The sequence below is a fragment of the Bos mutus genome, chromosome 28, assembly GCF_027580195.1.
Source record: "Bos mutus isolate GX-2022 chromosome 28, NWIPB_WYAK_1.1, whole genome shotgun sequence".
In the NCBI taxonomy this organism is placed as follows: domain Eukaryota; kingdom Metazoa; phylum Chordata; class Mammalia; order Artiodactyla; family Bovidae; genus Bos; species Bos mutus.
Window position 1 is genome coordinate 41,937,610 of NC_091644.1, and position 23,360 is coordinate 41,960,969.

The window sequence follows — 23,360 nt, forward strand, 5'->3', positions numbered from 1 at the left end:
ACTACAACTCCCAGCAGGCAGTGCTATGACCACCCCATCTTCGGCCCCCTTGCCACAGCCCACCTACCCGCCGCGGGTTAAGGCTGGGAGGGCGCAGCGTGCTGCGAGGGCCGCCGCACATGCGCCTTGAGGGAAGATGGCACCTGCCGGCTGCTGCTGCGGCGGCTGCTGGGGCGGCGCTGTGGCCGCCGCGGACGCCGCCCGGAGCGTCTTGGTGCTGCTGCTGCTGGGGGTTCTGTCTGCCGGGCCAGGACCCGGCGCCTTAGCCACCGAGCACTACTCGCCGCTGTCCCTGCTCAAGCAGGAGCTGCAGCACCGGCAGCAGCAGGAGGCCCCGGCGGGCGGCGGTTGCAGCCCGCAGTCCGGGGACTGGGGGGACCAGTACTCTGCCGAGTGCGGCGGTGAGTGGGGGGCGGCGGGCGGGCGTCAGGGTTGCGGCGGAGTGCCGGCGCGGCTGGGCCGTAGGGGCTGCGGGCCTCGGCGCCGGTGCCGTCCGCCCTGGCCTCGCTGCAGCCGGCCGCGGCGTGTATCCCTGCGGGAGCCGGCTTCTCGAAATGTTGCACCAGGGCCGCTTCCCGCCGCTCGTACCCACGCAGCTGCGCGCCCTCCTCCTGAGGCCGCCTTGGGGAGGGCGGTGAATAGTGAAAAAAGCTGGCAGCATTCTCCCGAGGCCAGGGCGGGCTCTCTGCAGCCCTAGCAACTTTCCAAAGGGTGGAGGAGTAGATGGCAGGTGGCCCGTGGCAGCCTCAGTCTCTGCTCCGGCCCCCTGCGGGTGTTGTGTGAGCGAGAGAAGGAGCAAAAAGGACCAGTCCCGTGCCCGGAGCAGGGATGTCTGGCTCATCTTAGATCTGGAAATAAGATTTCCTGACGTCCCTATTGAGGTTTTGTATTATACATAGCCTCCGAGAATTTGATCCCTGGGAAAAAGGAGGGAACAGAAGAGTAACCTCATTTTATCTGTTCACTGACAGATGTTTAAGACTGACCTGTGATCTGTCAGGTGTCCCCAGAGAGTAAAAATAGCCCTGTGGGCTCCCATGTATGTCAGACATAGTGTGTGTGTCTTGGCACTGGGTCAGCTCATTCATTTAGGTTGGGCACTACTGGTCTCAGTAGAGGCAGGGTACCTATGTCCATTTTTTTCCCTGGTGCCTATAATGCAGGAGACCTGGGTTCAATCCCTGGGTTGGGCAGATACCCTGGAGAAGGGAATGGCTACCCACTCCAGTATTCTTGCCTGGAGAATCCCATGAACAGATGAGCCTGGTGGGCAACAGTTGTCCATGGGGTCGCAAAGAGTCAGACACAAGTGAAGCAACTAACACTTTCACTAAGTGGGTATTTTTACCTTTCAATCCCCTCCCTTCTCCTTCCTCTTTCCTCTTGGCCTGTGTGAGTTCCCTTGAGGTTTGCTTTTGAAACGTCGGGGTCTGCTTGACTCATAGGAGCTGGCTGGTTGGTTTTATGGCCTGACAGCAGTCTAGCATTGTTTACCTAGGAAGACGATAAGTATTTTTGGTTGAGATGAAATGTCGAGATTAGCACAGTGTGATTTCCTTTCACCACAATCTGACTTCCTTGAGGGAGTCTCACTCACTGAGGGTTATGTGACTTCTGTATTTTGTAGTAGGCCGTGGCCAGTAACAGCATAAATGCACAGTGGAAAGAGAATAGCTTTTACCTCTGTCACTTTCTGTGACTCTGATCAGGTTAATTGCCTGTCTTTGCATAATTGCCTCCTCTGTAAATTGGAGACTGTTCCCTAATGACAGGGTTTCCTTTTCTTCACAAGGATGTTGTGAGGAAAATGAGAAATAGCTGTCATGCACTTTTGCAGTGCTTGCTGTGTGCCAGGTGCTGTTTTAAGAACTTTAAGTTGGTGAGGCAATTCTCTTAGCTTGTTAGAGCCCTGGTTACTATGTCATTGGATGGTAGCTCCTTTTCTAGGAGGAGAAAACGGAGGCACAGTGAAATCATGACTTTCCTGAGGGCCCACAGTTGGACAGGGAGGAGCCCAGGTAGTCAGACTCCTGACAAAATTTGTCTGAAACACTCAGTGGTTATAATTAGGAAAACACATTTGTAATATTTATAGGCATATAGAAAGTAGTGCATAAACCTTTCCTTCCTTTCCCTCCTATATTCATATGGTGCTCACTGGCTAAAGGAGACCCTGATTCTAGGCAACGAAAGAGACAAATCAGTTTAATTATGAAATCAGTTGATTTTGTTGATCTAGGTGACACATTTCATTTTGTAGCATCAGGCTTATGCCAATGGCTAAGAGTCCTCATTGGAGCCAACTCTGACTTGCATTATGCTTTTCCCCCAAATGATAAATGTCAGTTTTCAGAACCAGGGCATTTGGAAGAATCCTGTTCATCCTCCATGCCTTCACATACAGAGCCTAATGGTCTCTGCTTCAGAGGATGAATAGAGGCTTTAAGCATTATTTAAATGTTTCTCTGTATCGCCTCCACGTAGTACTTATTTTCTCAGTCTTCCAGATAGCCTCCCCTGGGCTGACATGAATGTTCCAGTAGCAGCCGAAGTGGCTTGGCTGCTGCTGTTGTCACCTGGGAAGTAATTGCCAGGGTCAACTGCTTATGCTCTATGGGTCCCCAGGTGTTCCGGTTGGCGTTACTAGTGTTGTGTGTGACAGAAGCCCTCTCTTTTGTCATAGAAACTTGCCCAAATGTTTCTCATTTCTCCATCCTTGTCCTAGACAACCAGGTAGAAGCAAGTGAAACCTACCTTGATCCCTCTCTGTTCCAAGAAGAACAGATGTAGCAACAAATTCAGGATTTAGAGCGAGCCAGATCATAGCCTGAGGGGCTCATGCTCTGCATCCGAAGCTCCTAGATGATCAGTATCAGGTTTAAGCAAGTGTCAGGATCCAGAACTAATCAGTTATTCAAAATCAAGACGTGACCTCACCAACTATTAATCATGTCACTGGACTGTCCAGCCCCAAATCAAGCCAGCCCCTTTTCAGAGGCTTTACAGTGGCTTTTCAGAAGCCTTCCCACTACTGCTAGATATAAATAACTGAGTTGATGCCTGCATGAGCCTGAATCTGCACACCTTTGGATGAGCTGTGTACGTATTCTCTAAAGACAGAAACTTCAGTGACTGTAGGGCTGAGGAGAATGGCTGGTGGGAGCTGTCGGTCTGGAGAGGACAGTGGCCGGAATCCAGGCCTCAGGGAGCAGCCTCGGGGAGCCCAGTTGCCCAGACGACAAGCTTGGGTGGTCTCAGTGCCATGGGGCTCAGCCTGGCTTTCCTGTTCCCTAGCCCCCCTTCAACTTTTTCTCCTCTAGCACGTTTTTACATTTTGCATTTTGTTTGAATAGCATGTATAGCCTCAAACTTCTGATACTCTGTTTTCCTATGGTGAAAATCATCCTACTCTTTTAAAAAATGAATGCTGTAATGTACATATTTTTTTAAATAAAAGTAAATGCTCCTCCCCTTCCTTGTTATCTTTGCCCCGTTTGTAGTTTGGAATTGTGGGAAGAAAGGAACCGAAGTTTACTCCTAATTCTTTCCTCTGGTTTTATACTTGTCAACGCTGCATCCTTCTTTAACACAGTGCTTGACACTGAAGTAGGAATTATTTTTGTCTCCATTTTACATGGGGAAACTGAGGCAAAGAGAATGGTTACTCAGTAGAGAGTCAAGCCAGGGTTTGAACCTAGCCTATCTGTGAACTACTTGTCAGTAATATTTGCATATTAGTATAATTTGTGTGGGTTGCTTCAGTCGTGTCTGACTGTTTGCAACCCCATGGACTATAGCCTGGCAGTCTCCTCTGTCCATGGGATTCCCCAGGCAAGAGTACTGGAATGGGTTGCCATTTCCTTTTGCAGGGGATCTTCCCAACCCAGGGATTGAACCTGTGTCTCTTATGTCTCCTGCATGGGCAGAAGTATTCTTTACCCCTAGTGCCACCTTCTTACTAATATTATTGATAAAGTCCTATGCCCTTTAGGTTTGTTTGTTGAGAGTTATACTCTTAGGTGGCTTGTCCTAGAATTTTATGTTTATATATGTGCAGGATTGTTCCATTGAATCTGACATTTTGGACTGTAGAGGGGACTGGTCTGTTATTTAACTGAAAACCTGTCTGTATGCCTCCTGGATGCTCCTTAGTGTTGGAGGCGCTGGGGTCACAGCACAGTTGGCTGAGCTCCTCCCTGGAGCCTGTGTTCTGCTGGAATAAGGAATCAGCATGCACTAGGCCTGGGGAAAAGTACCTCCAGAAACAGAGTGCTGTGGGGATGCTTCTTTGAGAAGCCCTGGGAAGGCCTCTGCTAAGGTGATACGAGCAGAGACTCGGATGGAGTGAGACTTGGAGAAATCTTAAAAGTGTGTTAGTCGCTCAGTCCTGTCTGACTCTTTGTGACCCCATGAACTGTAGCCTTGCCAGGCTTCTTTTGCCTGGCATGGATTCTCCAGGCAAGAATTCTAGAGTGGGTAGCCATTCCCTTCTCCAGGGGATCTTCCAGGGATCAAATCCGGAAGATTCTTTACCATCTGAGTCATCAGGGAACCGAGGTATCCTTAACCTGACGCCCTGAAATCACAGATCCGGTAAAGTAAGGTTTAGTTAAATTGTCACTTGTCCACTGATTCAAGAAATCAGGTTTTCATTTCTGCTCTTCAGCCAAAGTTAAGCTGCATCTCATTCCAGTGCGGCATTCATCTGTATTAAATATGTCTTTACGTGTTCTTTATAGAAGGTCCAGCTGTATTTTAGTTAAAACGTATGCTCTTATAGTACTTGATTCAAAAATACTTTTGTTTTCCTTATTTGAAAATGTATTAATAGAACAGTAAATTTATGTGAGTTGGTTTCTTGCTACTGTCTTCTTGAGAGTTTTTTGTCTACTCCTAGGTGAGGTGTTTTAGTCCTTGATGTCTTTATGGTCATTTTCAGATAGCCACCTTCATCCAGCTGGTGGTGTTAGCAACTGTCCATGCTTAATGCCTCAGTCAAGTCCAATAATTACTTCACAACCTGAAGTAATTTTCTTTAGTTTGTTGAAATTAATAATCCCAGATTTGAGTTCTATTTTCTCACCGTTCTTTATGGAGAACCAAATATTAGTGTCTGTCTGATTTGGGAGTTTTAACTGCCAGATAAACAAGGAAGTGGTTGTGAATGTAGCTCTGTGTTTTTGACAATCAGACAGACTTAAAGATTGTCAGTATTTATGATATCTTTCTTAATTGAGGAACTGGTTTTTTAAATACATGAAATTGATCTTATTGCTCACAGCCTTAAATTATGGCTGTGTCTTCAAGGTGGTAAGGAATCAATAGAGGGAAGCTTCTGTAATGAGAGCCATTTCCTCTTTTGTTCTGGCTGCGGGGAAGCTGAGAGCCAAGTTTTATGCCCAGTCATGGCAGCTGTAAGTAACCCTTTCAGCTGCAGTGTTTCCTTGACCCCTTCTTCCCTTGGCCCCGATTTTCGGTGTTATCATACACGGTTTTGTGGCTGATCTCTTCTGATCTTTTTAAAGCACACAAACAAATTTGCCAGTGTAAAGGAGTTAGCTTATTTCAAGCACAGAGGTTCAGGCTTGGAATGATGAAGAGATCCGTGTATTGTTACCTCCGCCAGCCCAGGCCACTGATCACTGGGAGGGTGAGCAGCATTTTTCAGAAAATCATCTGATTTAGGGGTGGTTCTTTGTAGTGAGCACCCAGTGAAGCTGATACCCTATGGTATCTGCATTTGTTGTTCAGTTGCTCAGTCGTGTCCAACTCTTTGTGACCCCCATGAACTGCAGCTCTCCAGGCTTCCCTGTCCTTCACAATCTCCCAGAGTTTGCTCAGACTCCTGACTATTGAGTTGGTGATGACATCCAACCATCTCATCCTCTGTCGTCCCCTTCTCCTGCCTTCAGTCTTTCCCAGCATCAGGGTCTTTTCCAGTGAGTTGGCTCTTTGCATCATGTGGCCAAATTATTGGAGCTTCAGCATCAGTCCTTCCAATGAATATTCAGAATTGATTTCCTTTAGGTTTAATCTCCTTGCTGTCCAAGAGCCTCTCAAGAGTGTTCTCCAGCACCACGGTTCAAAAGCATCAATTCTTCAGAGCTCAGCCTTCTTTATGGTCCAACTCTACATCCATACAGTACTACTAAAAAAACCATAGCTTTGACTAGATGGACCTTTGTCTGCAAAGTATTGTCGGCAAAGTAATGTCTCTGCTTTTTAATATGCTGTTTAGGTTTGTCATTGCCTTTCTTCCAAGGAGCAAGCGTCTTTTAATTTCATGGCTACAATCACCATGGTATTTGCAAATGGTATTTCCATACTCACTAGCTTTTTTCTGTAGAGCTGTTGTCATTAAGAATTACTTTTATCTTTTACAAGTTTCTGTATGCTGGTAGATGTGTTCTGCTTTGGGTGACCTGGTGGCTCAAACAGTAAACAATCTGCCCTCATTGCTAGAGACCCGGATTCAATCCATGGGTTGGGAAGATCCCCTGGAGGAGGGCATGGCAGCCTACTTCAGTATTCTTGCCTGAAAAATCCCGTGGACAGAGGAGTGTGGCGGGCTACAGTCCATGGAGTCACAGAGTCAGACACAACTGAGTGACTTAACACTTTCACACTTTCACTTTTGGATGACAAGGGTTATTTTTTTCCCCTCTGGATGCTGGCAAAAAATACATGGCCTGGGTTTTAAAATCTAACTGCATGGAGCATGACTACGGGAAGTGGCAGAGCACTTTCTCTATAAAAACTTTTCAAAAAGTGTCTTTTACAGTGTGTAGATACAGCTTGGCTTTTTTGCACTTGGTAAATATTTGGCTGACTGACCAACTTATACAGCATCTCCTTTTCATAATGTAGTGTTTCAAAGAGGACATCTTTTCTTTTTGTTTAAGCTTGTTATCTTGCAGACAGAATAAGTACAAAATGTATTAAAGCAGAATTTTAATACTTTTCACTTTGGGTTAATGCTTTCCAACATTTTCCATCTGCTGTCGTTTTTTTTTTCACTTTTTATTGAAATATGACATATGCAGAAAAATGCTTGTATCACAAGTGTAAAGCTCCCTAAGTTTTCACAAACTGAGTAATGGATGTAACCAGACAGAACCCCAAACCAATAACTGCTATCTGTTCTTAAGCGAGTTGATAGTCTTATTCTGTGTCAGCCTTGTTTCACTGGGAAATACTTGCTGTAGCTTCATCTCTGATTCAGGAACTGGCACAGTGCATGGGCTCTGCTCGGGTGCCCGTGTTCTTCACATGGACACCCGGGGGTCCTGTGTCAGGAGGTCTGCCCTCTACTTGGCGCCACTTCTGCACAGGAGACCAGTTGACTTCTTTTGTGACTTTTTTCTGCCTGTGTTTGGGATGTTCTAAGTGACACCATGTTTCCTTGTCAATAATGGTTCCACATTACTGCCTAGATCTGCTTCAGCTTCCCAGTAGAGATGATGATGTTTGACAGTAGGTGTGGGCTTATGAACAAGTCTTCAGCTTGTAAAAGTACGCCTTGAGCATCAGATGCATTTTCAGTCCAGCTTAAACTCCAGGCTAAATGATCAGCCTTTGTGGATAAGGCCCGCTGCCCTGTTGGTTGCCTGCAGCACCTGCCACGCTATTCTGTTTTTGAATTGGTGCTGCGTAATTTGCTTCCATGCTTCTTTTTCCATTCTGTGCAACTGACCAGCTCCTTTACATTCTGTACCTGTGTTAATACTTTCATGTGAGTTAATATGTGAGCTTCAATCAGATTATATTCATATTTTGCTAAAAAGCCATTCTCTCTTTAAGATGGCTTTTGCAGATCCTTGTTCTAGAGGATTAATTATGTTGACTTTATAATCTTAATTCTCAGTGGGCAGCCTCTATTTTCAATTTGTTTTATGATAACTTACACATCTCAGGTAAGTAATCTCAGTAATTACACATTACTGATGAATAATATTAGAATAAAAGAAATATATAAATTCTTGAGAATTTCCCCAGTTACTACTTTTCCTGTTATTACAGTTTGAAAGAAAATACCACTTGGGACCCTCCAGGAAGTTAATATACAGCACCTCTGTTACCGAACCGAACTTGAGTCTGTTTGCCCATAGCACAGCAAAGCTGATCTGCTGATACTGGATTGTCATGAAGGAAAGCTCAGTGTTTATTTGCAGGGCACCAAGCCAGGAAGAATGGCAGCTTATGCTCAAAAAACCCAAACTCTCCATAAGCTTTCAGGGAAGGGTCTTAAAGGCAACCTTTGGGATGAGAGTTATAGGCTGTGGATTTTCTTCTGATTGGTTGATGGTGAGGTAATTAGGTGATGTTTTGAAAATCTTAATCATCAGCCTTCTGGTCCAGCCAGCCTGGGGCTACAGGCTTGTTGTCAGCAGGCAGTCACCATCCTCCACCTGGGTGGGCTCTCTGCTTCTGCAGAACATCTCCAAGATATGCATCAGATTGTTATATATATCCCTTCAGGAGGAACTGGGACTTTTATTGCTGAACTATTATTTAAGCTACTTTTCTTGCTTTGAATTGACGCTTTTGAATTATGGTGCTGGAGAAGACTCTTGAGGATCCTTTGGACAGCAAGGAGATAAACCAGTCAATCCTAAAGGAAATCAGTCCTGAATATTCATTAGAAGGACTGATGCTGAGGGTACAGTACTTTGGCCATTGATGTGAAAAGCCAACACATTGGAAAAGACCCTGATGCTGGGAAAGATTGAGGGCAAGATGAGTAGGGGGCCTCAGAAGATGAGATGGTTGGATGGCATCACTGACTCAGTGGACATGAGTTTGAGCAAACTTAGGGAGATAGTGGAGAACAGAGAAACCAGTTGCTATAGTCCATGGGGTTGCAGAAAGTTGGACACAACTTAGCAACTGAATAACAACAACTTTCCTTGCTTGACTGCTTTTCCTTAGTTTCTGTATTCCCTCACTTCCCTAAATGGTTACTGCTCGAATCTGCTCTTTGAAACTCAGGGAACACCTGGGGAACTAAAGCCTTTTTTCTACAAACAAGAAAAAGGGTATATGGAGGGGCTTTTGTACCTGGTTTTATACTTGGTTTCAACAACTCCCACTTTTCTTTGATGCTCCTCAGTCTTGAGGGGAACAGGGGCAGAATGAGAAAGAGAATAAAGTTTTGAATAGAAAGGTTAATCATAAACTGGCAGGACAATTCGGTGTTAGGGGGACCCAATTTCATCATCACCAGTGGTTGTCTTACAAATGTGGAAATTGATCAAAGCAAAGGTACTATAACTTAAAGCCATGTAGCACCTGCTTGGCCTTCAGGTAGCTGCTCCAACCACAGGTTATCCTACGGTTGGGACTACAATTGTCAATAAATGTCTGGCACTTGACTTCCAAGTTCTAGCTCCTCCATGGGAAAAGCCCAGTCATCCTTGTGTTCAGATGAACCAGGCCCACCATCTTTCATACCTAGAATGAAGTGGTCAAATGATGAGCACAGCAGCAGCTCTGGAATTCCTTATAAAACACTTTCCTTCAGGGATTGGCCATAGGGTTTGCTGTTGGCAAGCTTTCCGTCAGTTTTACTTGCAGGACGGGAATGTGTGTCACATGCACTCTCCTTCCAGAGACACGTCTCTCCTCAGCAGGAGGTAATGCTCTCCTCTTACTTGATTGAGAAGGAAGCAATCAGGAGAGAACTGCCACGCTTTCCCACCTAGCTGTGGTCCGGTTGCCGTGGAGGCTGCTTCAGCCTAGTGCAGCATTCTCCTTGTGCCCAGAGTCCTTCCTTCACATCTTGCATCAGCATACAAATGGTTATAATAGTTTCCATCTTGCAGCACAGACAGGACCACCAAGTCCTTCCAGCCACCACCTCATCTCTCTGTTTACTTTTACCGCAGAATTCCTCAAAGAAGATGTTTGTGTACACTGTCTCCATGTCCTACAGTCAGGTCCCATATCTTCACCGGAGACACTCTTCTTAAAGTCGGCTATGTATATGGCTTAGGAGAAAAAAGAAGTTGGATGGCATTGCTGCAGTAAATGATTACTAGGACCCTGCATTGGTGTGATGAGTGATGACAGATGTGCTGTGTACCTCTGTCCATGGAGTATCCTGGAGCATAGCTGTGGCAAACCTTCATCTCACTGTTTCTCTGTTTTGTGACCTTGAACATGTCCATTAACATTGATCGTCATTCCCCTTGGGTACAATGAGCCCAAAATATGTTCTACCAGTTTCAGAGAGTGGAGCATCAAAAAAAAAATGTTTGTGAAATTATTTTGAAAGCTGTAAAGTACTGTGGAGGCCAAAATAAACTTCAAGAAAGCAGGAGGAAGAAATTTTCAGGAAAGAACCAGCAGTTTTAGCCTAGATGTATATACTAACATTTCACAGTCATTCTGTGAACTGTATACATTATGTCCATTCCTCACAATTGCCCTATGAGGGTGTGTGGTGGTACTCATTGCTGTTTCACAAATGAGGAAACTGAGGCTAAGAGAAATTCAAGAGAAATCCTGCACAAAGTCAGACAGCCAATTAGGCATCTAATCTGAGTCATCCTGTGCTCTGAACCACTCTATTACTTTGCTGCCAAACTAATCACATTTGAAGCCAGGGAAAGAGTAGATTTAAATATTAAAAGAAGAGCTGGTTCTTTGAAAATACAGACATTAATTAGGCACTAATTTAGCAAGGCTAGTCAAGAAAAATGAGAAGAAACCAGTGCAGCCGGCCCTTGAACAACATGGGTGTGAACTGTGCAGGTTCACTTACACGTGGATTTTTTTTCAGTAGGAGATGCTATGGTGCCACATGATCTGTGGGGTAAATGCGATTGTGGAACTGCGGATTCGGAGGGCTAACTATAAGTTATACACAAATTTTTAACTGCGTGGAGAATCAGTACCCCTAACCCCTGTGTTGTTCAAGGATCGACTGTATTTCCCTTTAGGAATCATTGTAACTCCGTGTACCTTTATGACAAAGATGTAGAACAATTGTAAGAAACAATTATAAAATCCCTCCTCAGAAAAAGGTAAATTACCAAGTTTATTTTCCCTCTGCCTCTTAAATATCTTGTCTCCATCAGAGTCAGCTCTTTCCTTCTCATTGAACTTAAGCTTCCTAAGCTTTCTTAGAGATCTACCTGCTTAATCATCCACCACTTATGATTATCAAATTTATATCTGTAGCTCTCTCTTTCTCTGAAATCCCTACTACACACAAGACAGCTCCTGCATCTCACGAACACTTGCTTAAGCTCAGAGGTAGCGCTTTACTCCCTCTAAAAGCACTCTTCCTCCTAAACTCCCAACTTCAGTTCCTGGCACAGCTCCGAATCTCTAGCTGCACAGACTGGGAATAATGCCTCTTTCCTCCCCCCGTGCCCAGTTTTACTCAAAAAGCCTTGTCCTTTTTACTTCATATGTCTTTAGACCATGACCCTCTTTTAACTCAGTGGCCTCTACGTATGTTGGGACTTTGCTGCTTTTTAACTGGTCACAGCCTCCGCCTGGCCTTCCCGCTCCAGTCTCCAATCCTCCTGTCACCACCATCAGTGATCTTCCTGCTGAAGCTTTCTGTGGCATCTTAGTATTAAAGAGGAAAGGAAATAAATGAACTGGATACTAAACTTGAGAAACTAGAAGAGGAAATAAGGGAAATTGCAGGACTAAAAAAAAACATAGCCAGAATAAATGAATTAGAGCAACACTAAAATTGGTCAATAGATCCAAGAGCTGCATCTTCAAACAATAAAGTAGATCAATCTGAGAAGGCTAACATGTAAATAGGGAGCAGATGCAACTGTGTGTAATGAATGAGGGATATGTGCACCACTGGAGAAGCCATTAGATTTAAGAGACAACTGCATAGAAATCTCTGCTAATAGGTTAAAAATATGAAGCAATAGAGAAATATCCAGAAAAATGATGTAGAAGAAAAAAATGAGATTGTGTAATGTGTTTTGAGAATATTTCTGCAGTAATCACAATTCAATTACTTGTATGACCTAAACAATGAGGAAAACAGACATTTCCTAATTTCATGGAAATCTATAGCATTTAAATACAACTAGGTTATTATTCCACTCTAGTACTCTTGCTTGGAAAATCCCATGGACGGAGGAGCCTGGTAGGCTGCAGTCCATGGGGTCACTGAGGGTCGGACATGACTGAGCGACTTCTTTCTCTTTCCACTTTGATGCATTGGAGAAGGAAATGGCAACCCACTCCAGTGTTGTTGCCTGGAGAATCCCAGGGACGGGGGAGACTGGTGGGCTGCCGTCTATGGGGTCGCACAGAGTCGGACACGACTGAAGTGACTTAGCAGCAGTAGGGTTATTACTAGAAGATAGTTGACTCCATAGTGAATTAAATATTTTTAGATTAAAGAACAAATTTAACCTCCTAGGCCAGACAACTCTAGTTACAACTAGAACAAACTATTTTCCTATCACAGACCTTACCAAACCACCAAAACCACTGATGCCAGAATCCGATAAAGTTGGGGAGTGGGGGAAGGAAAGAAAGCTGTTAACATAGTTATAAAAATCCTAAGTGAAATATTAGTAAACTAAAGCCAGCAAATAAAAGAATAATCTGCCTTGATCAATTAGTTTATTCTAGAAGTACAGAAGAGTGTTCAACTTTGATCACTTGATAGATCAAAGGAGAAAAATCATACGATTAGCATAGAGAAATATCCAAAAATCACCTGATAAATTTCAGTCAGCTTTCCAGATTTAAAATTTTTGGTGAAGCGGAGAATTCTTCCTTTATATGGTAAAATATATCAATCTCAAAATAGCTACATAGAGCAGCTTCCCCCTGGATGTTTAAAAATGTTAAATGAAAAAGAATTATTGTCAGAAGTTGAGGAAATTCTGGGTCATCAAATGACATGTTAACGTCAAGAATAATCTGGGGTGCCTTTTATCACTAGTGTTGAGCACTTTGGGGAGGTTTTATCCAGTACAATAAGATGCTAAGTGAGTAAATAGTAAAAAGACTTTGATATAATTATGTGTAGTTGATACAGTGATCCACTGTAAGACATTAATAGAGCAGTTAAAATTTCAATAATGTGGAGGTAAAATATTCACCTCTAGTCAATTAAGAAGACAAAAGATTGACAGCAGGCTGTGTCTCTGCCTGGACTGCTCTCCCAGTCCTGCCAGTCTCCCATGGGCCTTCATCTGTCAATCCTTAACTTTGTTCGGATCTGCCTTCACTGTCAAGCTCCGGGAGTTGGTGATGGACGGGGAAGTCTGGCGTGCTGCAGCCCGTGGGGTCGCAAAGAGTCAGACACAACTGAGTGACTTTCACTTTCACATAAATCATCTCAAAGATTTTTTTAAAAAAGAACTCTAGAAATATATCCCTGGAGAAGGAAATGGCAACCCACTCCAGTATTCTTGCCTAGAGAATCCTGTGGACAGAGGAGCCTGGTGGGCTGCCATCTATGGGGTTGCATAGAGTCGGACACGATTGAAGTGACTTAGCATGCGTGATGCATTGGAGAAGGAAATGGCAACCCAGTCCAGTATCTTGCCTGGAGAATCCCAGGCACAGGGGAACCTGGTGGGCTGCCGTCTATGGTGTCACACAGAGTTGGACACAACTGAAATGACTTAGCAGCAGCAGAAATAGGTTCCAGTGTCTAAATGTCTTATAAAGGTGGCGTTCAACTGAAATGATAATTTCATAAGTGGCCCTGAAGCAACTCGCTAACCATTTGGAAAATAGATAATTAGAAATTATTCCCTATATCTTAGACCAGAATAGATCACATGACTTACAAATTAGCAAAGGACATACGCAATTTGGACTTCCCTGGTGGCTCAGTGGTACAGAACACACCTACGAATGTAGGAGGTGTGGGTTCGATTCCTGGGTAAGGAAGATCCCCTGGAGAAGGAAATGGCAACCCACTCCAGTATTCTTGCCTGGGAAATCCCATGGACTTTGTGCCTGGCAGGCTACAATCCATGGGGTTGCAAAGAGTCAGACATGACTTAGCGACTAAACAACAACAACAACATGAATTTACAAAGAGATACAAATGGCCAATAAATCAAAAGGTTACTCTTACTAGTACTGTGTTCAGATTGGGAAAGGTGAAAATAATGGCAATACTCTAGAGAGAGATAGTGATGCTATACACTGCAAACAGGAATGAAATTACTTTTAAGTATTGGGATGGAAATGGAGCAATATAATGGAAAGTGTTAGAATTTTTGCCTCAGCAATTACATGTGTTACACTTTAATTGCCCAGTTGGGTAAATTTGCAAAAAATATAGCCCAAGGATACTCGCTGAAACAGTATCTATATTAAGGAAATAAGAAAGGACATCTTAAGTATTCAATGTGAGGAGTGTGGTTAAATTCTATGCAATGGAATGCTGTATAGCTGTTTTAAATTATATAGATGTTTATTTGTTGAAACTGAAAAGAATCCCACAGAGTGGAGGGATTGTTGGAATACAGCCAATGTCTGTGCAGTGCTTTAGCACAGTGCTCAGTGGGTGGTAAGTTCGCAAATTGTACCTTTTTTAAAAGGTAGGAGAGAGAGGTTATAAATTAACGCATACTCAACTACTGATTAACAAGCATTACTGCTTCTTCATTCTTGTCAGACTAAAGTCTTTCTCTGGGTCCATTACTTACCCTAGTCTGACCACTTACCTTTTAAACTCATATTTTTTTATTTTCCAGCAGCAGCTCCCTCCTAGCTAGGGTTGTCAGCCCACTGCCCCTTTGCATTTGCTTGCCATTGTCTTTTTGTATACCACTCCTCCTGCCTGGAATACTCCTCCCCTTTCTGCACCCCAGTCTGAACCCATCCATCCTTGAAACCCCTCTGTGCTTTGTGAGACTTAACATTCCGGCTTCAGTCTCTGCTCTCCACCAGGGCTCAAGTGAGAATTCAGCTAAATTGGTTCATGTGGTTCCTTGAACATGACTGCTGAATTAGAGCACATTTAAAAAAATAATTTATTGAAGCAAAATTCACATAACAAAAAGTTAACCATTCTCTAGTGGACAAGCTCGGGGTGTTTAGTACACTGGTTAGTGCAGTTACCCTAAGACATGTCCCATCATTCCAAGGTAAACTCCTACGGCATTCCCCTCCAAGGCACAGGCTGTGTCTGTGGATTTTCCTATTCTGGGTATTTCATATAAACGGAATCATACTCTACGTGACCTTTTGTGTCGAGTTCCTTTCACTTAGTTTTTGCTTTGGAGGTTCTTACATGTTGTAATACGTATCAGGACTTCATTCATTTTTAAGGCTGAATAATATTCTGTTGTATATATGTATCCCAGTTTGTTTGTCCATTATCTGTTGATGGACATTTAGGCTGTTTCCACCTTTTGGTTATTGTAAGTAGTGCTGCTATGAATATGTGCGTATGTGTACTTGTTAGAGGCCCAGTAGTCACTTTGGGGTATGCTCCTAGGAGTGCAGTAGTGGGACCAGATGGTAATTCTGTGTTTAACTTTCTGAGGAACCACCCAACTCTACAGTGATCACACCATTTTACATCCCCATCAACATTGCACAAGGATTCATTTCTCTATCTTTGTCAGCACTTGTGATCTCCCATTTTAGAAAATTGTACCTATCCCAGTGGGTGTGCAGTGGTACCTCACTAATTCGTATTCACTAATTAGTAATGATGTAGAGCATCTTTTCATGTACTCACTGCTTGTATATCTTTGGAGAGTTGCCAATTCAAGTCCTTTGCTCATTTTTAAATAGGATTGTCCTTTTTTTGTTGAATTTTACAAATTTTTTTATATTCTAGATACTAGACCCTGGGTACATATCTTTTAAAAATTTAAAATTTATGTATTTAGTTTTTCTGTTGCGTGGAGTCTTCATTTCTACACGTGGGCTTTCTCCAGTTGTGGTGAGTGGGGGCTCCTTTCTGGTTGTGATGTATGGGCTCCCGGGCAAGGGCTTCAGTGGTTGCAGTACATAAGCTCAGTGGTTGTGGCTCCCAGGCTCAACAGTGTGGGCTCAGTTGTGGCAAATGGGCTTAGTTGCCCTGTGGCCTGTGGAATCCTTCTGGACCAGGGGTAGAACCTCTGTCCCCTGCACTGGCAGGCAGATTCTTAACCTCTGGAAATTTCCTTAGCACATACCTTTCAACATCAGGTCTTCCTGGCTTAACTTTGCTCTTCTCTTGGTGACTTTTTTTAACCTCTCGTTCAGTTCCGTTCAGTTCAGTCACTCAGTCATGGCCGACTCTTTGCGACCCTGTGATCCGCAGCACGCCAGGCCTCCCTGTCCATCACCAACTCCCGGAGTCCACCCAAACTCACGTCCATTGAGTTGGTGATGCCATCTAACCATCTCATCCTCTGTCATCCCCTTCTCCTCCTGCCCTCAGTCTTTCGCAGCATCAGGGTCTTTCCCAATGAGTCAGCTCTTCCCATCAGGTGGCCAAAGTATTGGAGTTTCAGCTTCAACATCAGTCCTTCCAATGAACACCCAGGACTGATCTCCTTTAGGATGGACTGGTTGGATCTCCTTGCAGTCCAAGGGACTCTCAAGAGTCTTCTCCAACACCACAGTTCAAAAGCATCAATTCTTCACGCTCAGCTTTCTTCACAGTCCAACTCTCACATCCATATATAACTACTGGAAAAACCATATCCTTGACTAGACGAACCTTTGTTGGCAAAGTAATGTCTCTGCTTTTTAATATGCTATCTAGGTTGGTCATGACTTTCCTTCCAAGGAGTAAGCTTCTTTTAATTTCATGGCTGCAATCACCATCTGCAGTGATTGTGGAGCCCCAAAAAATAAATTCAGCCACTGTTTCCACTGTTTCCCACTCTATTTGCCATGAAGTGATGGGACCAGATCCCATGATCTTAGTTTTCTGAATGTTGAGCTTTAAACCAACTTTTTCACTCTCCTCTTTCACTTTCATCAAGAGGCTCTTTAGTTCTTCACTTTCTGCCATAAGGGTGGTGTCATCTGCATATCTGAGGTTATTGATATTTCTCCCGGCAATCTTGGTTCCAGCTTGTGCCTTTTCCAGCCCAGTGTTTCTCATGATGTACTCTGCATATAAGTTAAATAAGCAGGGTGACAGTATACAGCCTTGACGTACCCCTTTTCCTATTTGGAACTAGTTTGTTGTTCCATGTCCAGTTCTAACCATTGCTTCCTGACCTGCATACAGGTTTCTCAAGAGGGAGGTCAGATGGTCTGGTATTCCCATCTCCTGAAGAATTTTCCACAGTTTATTGTCATCCACATAGTCAAAGGCTTACCATAGTCAATAAAACATAAATATATGTTTTTCTGGAATTCTCTTGCTTTTTCGATGATCCCACGGATGCTGGCAATTTGATCTCTGGTTCCTCGGCCTTTTCTAAAACCAGCTTGAACATCTGGAAGTTCATGGTTCACATATTGCTGAAGCCTGGCTTGGAGAATTTTGAGCATTACTTTACTAGTATGTGAGATGAGTGCAATTGTGCGGTAGTTAGAACATTCTTTGGCATTGTCTTTCTTTGGGATTGGAATGAAAACTGACCTTTTCCAGTCCTGTGGCCACTGCTGAGTTTTCCAAATTTGCTGGCATATTGAGTGCAGCACTTTCACAGCATCATATTTTAGGATTTGAAATAGCTCAACTGGAATTCCATGACCTCAAGTAGCTTTGTTCTTAGTGATGCTTCCTGAGGCCCACTTGACTTCACATTCCAGGATGTCTGGCTCTAGGTAAACGCTGCTAAATAGTAGGTGTCCCATGTTAGAATCTTAACCACTGTGTGTGTTGTTGCAAGGACAATCACTGGTGGGTGTGTAAGATTCTGGAAAACTATAAAATGTTACCCACTTGTAAAGATTTTGAAAGATGGGATGTTCCTTTTAATGTTGTTTATGTTTATCATTTTTTTTGTTTTGTTTTGTGGATTCTTCACATTGCAGTGCATAGTTAAGTGCTTAAGAGCCATAAGTCTAAAGTGAGGAGAATAACAAGGACTGTTTGCTTTTCAGAGTCATCCTTTTTGAATTTCCATGACTCCGACTGTGAACCCAAAGGATCACCACCCTGTGACTCTCTGCTTTCCCTTAACACTGAAAAGATTCTGGTATGTATCTTTTGTGCCTCCTGTTTTGGAAACACAGTGATACTAGTTCTATAAGGCAGAGATGGCCTCTGTTTATCAACCAGGTGTTGAATTGAGTTGCATAAAATAAAGATAGGTCATCTGTTGTTTATTCACACTGAATCATTATGTCTTATGACTTGGACCTAGGACTTTTTACTTTTAAGTTCCAAGGAATAAAAAATAAATAACTTTATTTCTAGGCGCCTTATGATTTGCAGGTGTAGTATAATCTTATTTTTCTAGCCTTGCCTGTGTATCTTTTATGTCTGTTTTTTATCAGTACCAACTAAATGGTACAAGACACCGCTCCATTCCGGAGATGAGCGCCTGGCACTGTGTCCCTGTCTGTGCGTGTGTGTCCCCCTGCAGCCCAGCTGCCTCAAGGCGCAAGGGTTATTTGGTCACACTTAATTCTGTGAGGCTGTTCTCCTTGCAGTGCCCAAGGTTAACATTTTTCCTCCAGACCTTTTCCTTCAACATCCACATAGATTGTTTGCTTCTTTTGCTTCAGAATTTCCCTTTAGTATACTCTTTATTTTCCAGACAAAGCTCTGTCTTTTTATGGAAGAACTGCAGAATATGGGTAGAAATTGCAAGCTAGTGAATGGTCAACTGATTATACCTAAATCATTGCATAGCCATCAACTTGATATAGAAAAAAACATGTCCAAAACCGGAGCGGGCTAACTTGTGAAGTAGTGAGTAACCATCACTGAAGACATTTGAGTAGAAACTGGTTAATCCCCGTCTTGGAGAAGCAATTAGATTATGAGTTATTAGGGACCTTCTCACTGACTCAAATATTAGCTACTAGTTGCATTTCAGTTTAAGATGGCACTAGCTAGAAACCTATGGGAGAAAACTTATTAATCTAGGCCTTTTGTTTTCCCTAGGTTGAAAATATGGGAGTTAAACTATTCATTTATCTGTTAATTTTTCAGGTATTTATTTTGTACCTGTTTGTGCCTAGTGTTGTGCTAAATAAGTACTTAGCCAGAGAATGGTAAGCCCAATAACCTTGGCCCCAGGACTTAGGGCTCCTTTAGCTACTAATCAAATAATTATACAAATAAATATAGAAGTACAGTTGTGCAAATATATGAAGGAAAAATAAAGGGTCAGTATTCCTGAAGATATCAGGGAAACCAGGCAAGACAGCTTTCAGGATTTGAAAGATAAGCAGGGACCTGAAAGGTGGATTAAAATTAACCTACTAGCAGTGTGGGGCTTTGTGTTTAAACTACTCTGATAATAGCTGCCCACTTTGTCCACAGGAGATATCTATAGGTGTGATATTAGAAGTGGGAGAGATTCTTTTTTGATCAGGAAGATAATTTGTCCATATTACACTTTTCTTGCCCACTTCTGTTATAGAGTAAAATAAAAACACTTTAAACTCAGATCTGCTCTTCAGTATGAATATATATATATTTTAAATTCCCGTCCGCGCAGTGCGTGCCACTGTGCGGCTGTGCGCGCCCCCGCCCGGCTGTGCGCGCCCCCATCGCGGCTCCGCTGTGCGCACTTCAGTATATTCAAGAGGTTTCTTGGTAAATAATTTATTTTCATGAGATTTCATTTCTGTTTTCATCCCATCTTTTTCATGAAGGCTTGGCAAATGGTAGACCCTCATTGAATACTGGATGAAATAATAAGGTTTTTAAAGTATTAAAAAGCCTTGTTCATGGCCTGGAAAATCCCATGGATGGAGGAGTCTGGTAGGCTGTAGTCCGTGGGGTCGCTAAGAGTCGGACACTACTGAGTGACTTCCCTTTCACTTTTCACTTTCATGCATTGGAGAAGGAAATTGCAACCCACTCCAGTGTTCTTGCCTGGAGAATCCCAGGGACGGGGGAGCCTGGTGGGCTGCCATCTATGGGGTCGCACAGAGTCGGACACGACTGAAGTGACTTAGCAGCAGCAGCATAGACTGCTTTCCTTGACTCTACACAATTCATTTATTAGAGAAATGTTTTACACCTGTGTGTTTGTCTGTGAGCAGGTGGTAAGGAGGAAGGACTTGTGTCTGGTCCCGGCTGGCCGTGCATACAGCGCTGTGCTGCCCTCACGCGTTGTCCAATCTGTCGCTTCAAAAGAAACGGAACCTGGTTCCCTTGTATGGAAGCTCCCAGCTGTGGAGCAAAGCAAGAAGGAGCTGACAGAGTTCCTCTCTAGCCATCAAGGTTTTACTGAAGAAATAAAGTGTAAATGTTCCCAAAGGAGTAGAGTTCTTTTTCATTTTGTTTGGGGTCCTGAATGGAATGAAGTCCCAAGTCCTCTGAGGTGGGATGCTTTTCTGAGCTGTATCTTCTAACTTATGTTCTAACCAGAGGTAGCTTATTCTTGGCCTGTTTTGTAGGCAAACCAAAAACCACTCTGTATCTGAACATCAGTCTGGACTTCAAGAGTATAGGGAAAATAGGTGGAAATGCCTGTTATTCTGTAGAGTCAGTGAAGCCCAAGAGATTGCGGCTAATGAGAGCCAATCATTAGCTAAAGAGCATACCCATCAGTCAGAAGAGTCACCCATGGGGAAATATTTGACTGTCATACCTGCCTGTAGGCATTGATATGGTAGATTTAAAACAAAAAAAAAAAGAGGAATTCAAATAATTGAGATGTCACTGAGTTCTGATCCTGAAGTTTTGCCAAAAGCAACATCTTTATAGTTTCATCCTAGCTTTTCCTGTCTATATTGTGTTCAAGTTTTAATCGTATCTTAGACGAATCTGATATGAAGTTCTCATTGTAATCTGTATCCTGTAGACTAAGCATATCATACCATAGCATCGACAGTAAAACCTTCTGACAAAGTGACGGCTGTTTGCATCATCAGATATGATTTGTCTCCAGAGCACAACAGAGCTATCATTTTGTATGTTGGACCGTTACTGCCTGTAAAATCACTCCACTTACTAAATTAACTCTACTTTGTTTTCCCCTAGTTTCCACTTTTACTTTAGCTGTTATGCCAAGTGTGCATATGTGTGTCTGTGTGATTTCTTGTACTGTGTCAGGCAGGATGGTTATGTTCATTGCCTGCTATGCATTGTTTTAAGCGCATCTTGCTTCTTGGTCAGGTTTTACTGGCCCTATTATGGTGTCATCCCTGTACAACCTGTGTCTCTTACTTCTAAAGAGTTCTTTACAGTTTACAAAGCAATGTTCTGTTATCAAGCCACTTTGGAGACCAGTCACTAGAATCTGATCTTTGTAATGTGATCGACGTCATTGAATAGTCTGTGGAGGGAGCTTTGAAACAGCCAGGAAGATGAATCCTCGTGAAAGTAAAAAGATAGATGTTCCTGGAAATCGAAAACCACTCAGTCGGTCACAGCACAAAATGTGTCTTAAAGTACATCATTGATATGACTGAATGTCAGTGTTTTCTTGCTTCCATATAAATTAAATGTAACTTTAAGTGTTTTAAATACAGGTTTCACTGTAAGTTTCTCTTCATTTAAGATAAGCTAAAATGTATGTTTGTCTTTATTTCAGAGCCAGGCCAAGTCTATTGCTGAACAAAAGAGATTCCCATTTGCTACTGATAATGACAGCACAAATGAAGAATTAGGTGAGGCTTGACTTGGGGACTTTTCTTGGGACATTTGCCTAGAATTTATGATTAGATGTAGAGTGGGTAGGCAGGGTGGTGAGGCAGAAAGGACACAGAGCCTGGCTCTCATCAAACAGCATGAGCTGTTTGATCTTGGGTAGGGCATTCAGCCTTTGTCAGGGTTTGATGTTTATTATGTCATAAAATAAAAGGTCTGGATGGAATCAGTGTTTCTATGGAAATTAATTATGGTATGAGTTCTAACGAGCTATTAGCATCCCTTAAAAGATTATTTGTATACTGTCATCAAATATGAACAACATAGAAGTGAAAGCAGAAGAGAACCACACCTCATTTAGTCTTCTGTGTCATAACGTAGCTAGGCTTGATTAGTCTTACTCATAGGGCCAGTCAGTTATTGTTGGTCCAGACTCGTGGGTATAGAAGATTGAGCTCATTCTGATCTGCAAATGGGTCATGCTGTTTGGCTTGTTCAAGGCGTGTCTTGAAACAGCCTGGTTTCGCCAGTGTCTGATATGCTTTGGGTGTGTCTCCATCATTGCCTAATCAGCTCACACTTGAAGGAGTGGAAGCAAATTGAATATAGGACTGAAGAGTGCAGTTGGACAGATTTCACAGAAGGGTGTGCTCCTGGTAGCCCAAAGCACCTGAAGAAATTTTTCTGTCTGATTTACACATAATTATTTTTATCCTTTCTGCTGCCATATCCATTTTATGTTAAGGTTGAGCACTATTTTGAAAATATTAACCACCTTTTATTTATATTCTTTGAGTAAGCTTTGAGAATTACCCTTTAAGGCATCACAAATTTGGTCTCCTTTGTAATCCTTGAATTTGATTCAATCTTATATTCATTTATTAAATAATGAATTAAGAGTGTAAAATGTGCCAGGCCTGTCCTATGCTCTAAGAGTAATCCTAGTACATCCTGGGATAGTATAGGCTCCAAGCTGGTTTAGGATCTTCTGAACGTCAGTATTTATTTTTTTTTGGAAAAATGACCTCTGTAAGCATACATGTTGCAAGGAGATGTGGAATTGCTGGTTAATAACAATTTCTGGGAGATTCCATTTATCCTAGTTTTCTCTTTATGTCTTTGAGCTCCCATAACTAAATTTAGATCCTAGTAGTAATTTTTTTGTACAAGATTTAGATTACTTTTCAATGCATATATATGTGCTAGTCATGTCCAACTCTTGTGACCCCATGAGCTGTAGCCCACTGGGCTTCTCTGTCCATGGAATTTTACAGACAAGAATACTGGAGTGGATTGCCGTTTCCTCCTCCAGGGGATCTTTCCAGCCCTGGGATCGAACCTATGTCTCTTTATGTCTCCTGCATTGGCAGGCAGATTCTTTATCACTGGGCTACCTGAGGGTTTTCTCAAAAAAAAAAAATCTACTTTTAGATGGAAAGATTTGAGAGCTGCATTTGATTTTATTTGAAAGGAGTTCAACACCTTGGCCATGAATAGCAATTTAAGCAAGTTCCTAAATGTAATATTTATCTGCTAAAGCTGTATTTGTTTTTATGGGTCACATTCATTTGTTCATTCAATAGATACTCACTGATTATGAGAAGGTAGAGAGGAAATTCTGAAATTTTTAGATCTGAAAGAATGTAAGAAAATTTTCCACAGGCTTGTTAAGCAAGAC

The 23,360-nt window shown here is 42.7% G+C and overlaps 1 protein-coding gene across 8 annotated transcripts in view; it reads left to right on the top strand.

Moving 5' to 3' along the window:
• Positions 1-57: 57 nt before the first annotated feature.
• TTC13 (tetratricopeptide repeat domain 13) overlaps positions 58-23,360 on the top strand; it is a 105,305-nt gene continuing 82,002 nt past the window's right edge. For 3 of the 8 annotated variants that reach the window (XM_070364938.1, XM_070364939.1, XM_070364942.1), the window contains exons 1-3: positions 60-401; positions 18,013-18,107; positions 21,627-21,702. In XM_070364938.1, the coding sequence (XP_070221039.1) occupies positions 137-401; positions 18,013-18,107; positions 21,627-21,702 (436 nt within the window). In that variant the 5' untranslated portion in view covers positions 60-136. Of the gene's footprint in view, positions 402-18,012; positions 18,108-21,626; positions 21,703-23,360 lie in introns of those variants that run through there. The other 5 variants (XM_070364941.1, XM_070364943.1, XM_070364944.1 and 2 more) reach the window with 3 other exon arrangements.